The following is a 7,645-nucleotide window of genomic DNA, read 5'->3' as shown; positions in this document are numbered from 1 at the left end:
CCTGCACGTAATTGTGGACTCATTAGAAAACATGATGTGTCAAACATGAAAGAATCTGCACACATCATTTGGTCAGGAGTTCATCCAACAGCACTTCGATTCAGGCTGTTCTCAAGTAGAAATATCTGTTTTTAATACAAAAAAATAAAACCAGTGAAGTTGGCACGTTGTGTAATTCGTAAATAAAAACAGAATACAATGATTTGCGAATCCTTTTCGACTGAAATAGACTGCAAAGACATGATATTTAATGTTTGAACTAAGAAACAAGGCTTTTGACAAAAACAAGAAAGTTTGATCATATTACGCCTATACTGTATATACCTTCATATACATATATACATATATACATATACTGGCTCACCTGCACTGGCTTCCTGTGCACTTAAGATGCGACTTTAAGGTTTTACTACTTACGTATAAAATACTACACGGTTTAGCTCCAGCCTATCTCGCAAATTGTATTGTACCATATGTCCCGACAAGAAATCTGCGTTCAAAGAACTCCGGCTTATTAGTGATTCCCAGAGCCAAAAAAAAGTCTGCGGGCTATAGAGCGTTTTCTATTGGGGCTCCAGTACTCTGGAATGCCCTCCCGGTAACAGTTAGAGATGCTACCTCAGTAGAAGCATTTAAGTTCCATCTTAAAACTCATTTGTATAATCTAGCCTTTAAATAGACCCCCCCTTTTTTAGACCAGTTGATCTGCCGTTTCTTTTCTTCTCTCCTCTTCTCCCCTGTCCCTTGCGAGGGGGAGCTGCATAGGTCCGGTGGCCATGGATGAAGTGCTGGCTGTCCAGAGTCGGGACCCCGGGTGGACCACTAGCCTGTGCATCGGTTGGGGAAATCTCTGCGCTGCTGACCCGTCTCCGCTCGGGTTGGTTTCCTGTTGGCCCCGCTGTGGACTGGACTCCCGCTGATGTGTTGGATCCACTGTGGACTGAACTTTCACAATGTTATGTCAGACCCACTCGACATCCGTTGCTTTCGGTCTCCCCTAGAGGGGGGTGGGGGGTGGGGGGGGTTACCCACATATGCGGTCCTCTCCAAGGTTTCTCATAGTCATTCACCGACGTCCCACTGGGGTGAGTTTTTCCTTGCCCGTATGTGGGCTCTGTACCGAGGATGTCGTTGTGGCTTGTACAGCCCTTTGAGACACTTGTGATTTAGGGCTATATAAATAAACATTGATTGATTGATTGATTGAACATTTTTTTGGTTGCAAATAATCATTAGCTTTGAATTTAATGGCAGCAACACGTTGCAAAACAGTTGGCACAGGGGCATTTTTACCACTGTGTTACATGGCCTTTCCTTTTAACAACACCCAGTAAACGTTTGGGAACTGAGGAGACCGATTTTTAAAGCTTTTCAGGAGAAATTATTTCCCGTTCTTGCTTGATGTACAGCTTAAGTTGTTCAACAGTCCGGGGGTCTCCGTTGTGGTATTTTAGGCTTCATAATGCGCCACACATTTTCAATGGGAGACAGGTCTGGACTACAGGCAGGCCAGTCTAGTACCCGCACTCTTTTACTATGAAGCCACGCTGTTGTAACACGTGGCTTGGCATCGTCTTGCTGAAATAAGCAGGGGCGTCAATGACAACGTTGCTTGGATGGAAACATATGTTGCTTCAAAACCTGTATGTACCTTTCAGCATTAATGGTGCCTTCCCAGATGTGAAAGTTACCTGTGCCTTGGTCACTAATACACCCCCATACCATCACAGATGCTGGCTTTTGAACTTTGCGCCTTTAACAATCCTTATGGCTCTTTTCCTCTTTGTTCCGGAGGACACGACGTCCACAGTTTCCAAAAACTTTTTGAAATGTGGACTCGTCAGACCACAGAACACTTTTACACTTTGCATCAGTCCATCTTAGATGAGCGCGGGCGCAGCAAATCAGGGAGGGTTTCTGGGTGTTGTTGATAAATGGCTTTCGCTTTGCATAGTAGAGTTTTAACTTGCACTTACAGATGTAGTGACGAACTGTACTTACTGACAGTGGTTTTCTGAAGTGTTCTTGAGCCCATGTGGTTCCTTTACACACTGATGTCAGTTTTTGATGCAGTACCGCCTGCGGGATCAAAGGTCACGGGCATTCAATGTTGGTTTTTGGCCTTGCAGTGATTTCTCCAGATTCTCTGAACCTTTTGATGATATTACGGACCGTAGATGGTGAAATCCCTAAACTGTTTGACAAGCTGCTTTTACACCCAATAATGGCACCCACCTGTTCCCAATTAGCCTGTTCACCTGTGGGATTTTCCAAATAAGTGTTTTGATGAGCATTCCTCAACTTTCTCAGTATTTTTGCCACATGTTGCAGGCATCGAATTTCAAATGAGCTAATATTTGCAAAAAATAAAGTTTTCCAGAACGTTAAGTATCTTGTCTTTGCAGTCTATTCAATTGAATATAAGTTGAAAAGGGTTTTCAAATAATTGTAATCTGTTTTTATTTACAAATTACACAACGTGCCAACTTCACTGGTTTTGGGTTTTGTACATAAATTGTTATTTATTATGGTCAGATTGTTTAATTTACCTATTCACTTTTTTCATACTAAGGTTATGCAAGCACAAACGGTGCCAACAAATGAAACACATACTAAAAGATAAAGATAACACACATATGTATTCTTTTCTGAGATCTCAGCCTTTCATTTGTTGTTGAATTCGACTGATGATTAGAATATTCTAGACCAATATAGGCTGGTTATTAAGCAAGAGTAAGAAGTGCTCACTATATTAGATGGCATTAAAGGTTAGCATCATTAAAACCCAATTAAATAACACTGACAAACAATTGTAAACATCATTTTAAAAAAAAGAAGCTCAGATAAAAGTACTTACAGCACAGCACATGTAATGTTTTGTAGTCAAACATTTTGACTACATTTACTACATTAACTGCCACATTCAAAGAGAACTTTAAATATAAAGACATTCCTTGAGGATGTGACGTTCCTCTTATCTGTATAAAACATGAAAATGCAAAACGTTCTCCTGCCTTCTGTCAGTCACTCAGCAACAATGGCAATAACCACTTTTCACAATATAAGGCAACATTGTAAAACAATCGATAGCAGTAAAAATTACCATGAGGCTTGACCGACAAATAAAAGTCACAAATACTGAGATCAATCAGGAAACTGAGCACATTCTCAGAATAGAACACACATAATATCATGAAAGACAGTAAAATGAGTGACTGCATACTCGTCCATGCAGGAATGTGTTATTCATATGTATTTACACGAGCCAGCTTCTAATGGCTGACTGTATAATAACACAATGATAGCAAAAGTAAAAGAGTCAGAGTCCTCTAGTAGTTGAACACTTCAAGGTGATGATCGATGGCTTGGAAGTTGACTCAACATTGATCGTTGGGACAATTAAATCCACAAGGCAACACTGGGTTCATATTCCATTTTGAGAAAATTCACTCCATTAAAGTGTCAACGCCCACTCTCAAACGACCTGCAAAAGAATCCAAAAAAGAGGCAACTTTATTTTCCTTGTGCAGGTGTTAGATGCACAGGATACAAGTACAGGGTCAATTAAATGCACTTTGTGTGACACATTTACAGTGTAATATCGAACACAATGCATCCATCCATCCATTTTCTACTGCTTGTCCCTTTCGGGGTCGCGGGGGGCGATGGAGCCTATCTCAGCTGCATTCAGGTGGCAGGCGGGGTACACCCTGGACAAGTCGCCACCTCATCGCAGGGCCAACACAGATAGACAGACAACATTCACACACTAGGGCCAATGCAAACGGTCTTCAAATGTAGATCCTAAACACAGTACAACACTATTTGTTGCATTATTTATTGCATCACTGCAATGAGTCGTTGTCAGTTCTGTTAGGTGATATGTTAATACATTAGCAGAGAAAAATAAGAATGTGATTTAGAAAGCAGTTTGCTCTGGTATTGGCCCAATTGTATGCAGTTTCCCCAGACCGCAACAATGAGTTCTGGACTTGGGTTTGAACTGAACTGAGCTTTATTTGGTTTGGTCTGATGTAATTTTTTTTACATTCTACTTGCACTACAAGATCACAATTTGTTTTATTTTCAATGTAATCTATTCTAATACCAATAACCAATGTTATTTATAACCTACTCTATTCATATTATATTATATTTACATTGTTATGTACCATATTTTAAGAAATGTAAGCGCTACTTTTTTCCCAAACTTTGAACCCTGCGGCTTATACAAATGTGTGACTGATCTATAGATTTTTCTTTGCTAAAGGCTAAATTTGTCATGTCTTTTGATCATGTTTTGTTTTAGTTATGTCCTGGTTGGTTTTTGGACACTTAGTTCCTGCTTTTTCACTCCCTTGTTTTGTTTCCATGGTTACCCATTAGTTTCACCTGTTGCTCATTTGGACACACGCACCTGTGTTAATCATGTCACTGTTATTTAAGCCTGTCTTTTTCTGTTGGTCGGTCTGGCGACATTAACTCTGTTTACCTCTGTCATTATCATGCCCTGTTTATTCCCTAGTTTATGCTTCATGCCATGCCACGTAAGTGTTTGTTGTTTCACGTCACAGTAAGTGTAGTTTGTCCAGTTTCTGTCTAAGTGTTGGTTTTTGTTTCATAGTCAAGTTTTATCTCCGCCTTGTGCGTGCCTTTTTTTTGTACCTTTTCTGTAGTTTATAGTAAAATTAAATAATGTATTTACCTCCAAGACATGTCCGCTCCAATTTCTTGCATCTCGGGAAAACAAACATCCCAAAGTCCACGCCGTGACAGAATGTCGCCAGCAAGAAGTTTTTCCGCGAGAAAGTTGGACGAGGGAGCGTGGGAGGTCCTGAGCGCGATGGAGGAGGAAACGCTGCGCTATTCCTCCGTGGAGTGCAGAGATTTGATGTGGGGGCCTGGAGGAGAGCTGGTGCCGGTCGGCTCGTCGCCCCAGTCCCGGAAACGCAGCCAAGGACGAAGGTTGTCAAGAAGGCTTCCGCAAGCAGACAGGACACGCCGCTCCCGCAGGCTCCTTCTCCTCCGGGCGGAAACAGGCTGCTGCCAGCCCCGCAGTTTCAGGATGACATCACAGAGCAGGATTTTTTTCTTCTCAACTCTCTTTTTTGTCAACCGTTCCCAACTAAAGACTCCATGTCAATAACTAAACATTATCAGGACATGCTTTTGAACATCAGGTCTAGTCTGTCACAGCCATCTGATTTTCATGCAGGACTTTTTTTTTCTTCCGCCCACTCAATCCCAGGTAGAAAAAAATTAAAGACATTTTGGACAATTCAAAGGGGAGGATTCTTCCCCCCTCCTGACCTCCCTCCACCTACCCTTAAAAACGGTTCCAGACCGCAGGGAGCGCGTCTGGTATCCGCTCCTTGAGGGGGGGGCTAGGGCCGGGAACTGTTAGAATGGGGTGGGTCAGCTTCACCATGCCAAGCCACAGCCTCCAGCCCGGCCGCCACCACCAGTTTTTCGGCGTGCTAAGCCACAGCCTCCAGCCCGGCCGCCACCACCGGTCTTTCGGCGTGCCAAGCTGCAATCCCCAGCTAGGCCACCTCCGCCAAAGCCAAAGCCACGGCTAGCACCAGTAGCTGCACCACGGCTAGCTGCTCCATGGCTAGCTTCATGCCAAGCGCCAAGGCTAGCACCAGCGCCAAGGCTAGCATCACGGCTAGTGCCTGTCGCTGCACCACGGCTAGCGCCTGTGGCTGCACCACGGCTAGCGCCTGTGGCTGCACCACGGCTAGCGCCTGTGGCTGCACCACGGCTAGCGCCTGTGGCTGCACCACGGCTAGCGCCTGTGGCTGCACCACGGCTAGCGCCTGTCGCTGCACCACGGCTAGCGCCTGTCGCTGCACCACGGCTAGCGTCTGTCGCTGCACCACGGCTAGCGCCTGTCGCTGCACCACGGCTAGCGCCTGTCGCTGCACCACGGCTAGCGCCTGTGGCTGCACCACGGCTAGCGCCTGTGGCTGCACCACGGCTAGCGCCTGTCGCTGCACCACGGCTAGCGTCTGTCGCTGCACCACGGCTAGCGCCTGTCGCTGCACCACGGCTAGCGCCTGTCGCTGCACCACGGCTAGCGCCTGTCGCTGCACCACAACGAGTACCAGTCCCTACACCACGCCAAGCGCCGCCCGTAGCAGCTCCACGCCGCCAAGCGCCGCCCGTAGCAGCTCCACGCCGTCTAGCGCCGCCCGTAGCTGCTCCACGCCGCCAAGCTCCGCCCGTAGCTGCTCCACGCCGCCAAGCGCCACCCGTAGCTGCTCCACGCCGCCAAGCGCCACCCGTAGCTGCTCCACGCCGCCAAGCGCCGCCCGTAGCAGCTCCACGCCGCCAAGCGCCGCCCGTAGCAGCTCCACGCCGCCAAGCGCCGCCCGTAGCTGCTCCACGCCGCCAAGCGCCGCCCGTAGCTGCTCCACGCCGCCAAGCGCCGCCCGTAGCAGCTCCACGCCGCCAGGACTCAGGCCAGGACTCAGGCCAGGACCCACCACGCCAAGACCCACCACGCCAAGACCCACCAAGCCAAGCACCAAGTCAGGACTCACGCCAAGCTTCGCCGCCTGCCCCACCACGCCAAGACCCAAGCCAAGCTTTGTCTGCTGCTGCACCCACGCCTGCTTCGTCTGCTGCTTCCATGCCTGCTTCATCTGCTGCTTCCACGCCTGCCACGGCGACGACGCGCGCAGCTTCCACGCCTGCCACGACGACGCGCCCACTTCCCCGTCGACCACAGATGTGGCCGCTCCCCGGTCGTCGGCCACGCCAAGTGCGTCCACCTCCTCGTCGGCCACGGATGTGGCCATTCCCTGGGCGTCCGCCACGCCAGGTACGCCGACCTCCTCGTCGGCCACGGTAGTGGCCGTTCTCGGGTCGCCCACCTCGTCAGGTCCAGTGGCGGTCTACGCGTCGCCGCCATCTGATTCTGCCCCGGTGGATTCGGGGACACGTGGTCTGGCGACCCACCACCAAGTCCCCCTCCCGCCCTCCCATGACTCTTGATCATTGTTTTTTTTTTTTTGTGGACATCTAGGATCTGTCTTTGTCATGTCTTTTGATCATATTTTGTTTTAGTTATGTCCTGTTTGGTTTTTGGACACTTAGTTCCTGCTTTTTCACTCCCTTGTTTTGTTTCCATGGTTACCCATTAGTTTCACCTGTTGCTCATTTGGACACATGCACCTGTGTTAATCATGTCACTGTTATTTAAGCCTGTCTTTTTCTGTTGGTCGGTCTGGCGACATTAACTCTGTTTACCTTTGTCATTATCATGCCCTGTTTATTCCCTAGTTTACGCTTCATGTCCTGCCACGTAAGTGTTTGTTGTTTCACGTCACAGTAAGTGTAGTTTTTCATGTCCATAGTTTCTGTCTAAGTGTTAGTTTTTGTTTCATAGTCAAGTTTTATCTCCGCCTTGTGCGCGCCTTTTGTTTCTACCTTTTCTGTAGTTTATAGTAAAATTAAATAATGTATTTACCTCCAAGCCATGTCCGCTCCAATTTCTTTGCATCTCGGGAAAACAAACCCCGCCATAGTCCACGTCATGACAAAATTATGGAATGGATTAAGCAAAAAAATAAAACTAAATACTAAAATGATCCACTTTAAGAAATGGTTCAAACTCAAAGTGTTCACAAAGTACAAGGAA

At 47.1% G+C, this 7,645-nt stretch overlaps 1 protein-coding gene across 1 annotated transcript in view; it reads right to left on the bottom strand.

Moving 5' to 3' along the window:
- Positions 1-2,791: 2,791 nt before the first annotated feature.
- The window catches only part of LOC133641577 (anoctamin-9), a 55,354-nt gene continuing 50,500 nt past the window's right edge, over positions 2,792-7,645 (bottom strand). The window contains exon 24 of the mRNA XM_062035392.1: positions 2,792-3,484. Coding sequence (XP_061891376.1) covers positions 3,463-3,484 — 22 coding nt within the window. The 3' untranslated portion in view covers positions 2,792-3,462. The remainder of the gene's footprint in view (positions 3,485-7,645) is intronic.

Source organism: Entelurus aequoreus, linkage group LG24 (assembly GCF_033978785.1).
Source record: "Entelurus aequoreus isolate RoL-2023_Sb linkage group LG24, RoL_Eaeq_v1.1, whole genome shotgun sequence".
NCBI classification, from domain to species: domain Eukaryota; kingdom Metazoa; phylum Chordata; class Actinopteri; order Syngnathiformes; family Syngnathidae; genus Entelurus; species Entelurus aequoreus.
Note: the sequence above shows the minus strand (reverse complement) of the source record. Positions and strands in the feature narration are given on the sequence as shown.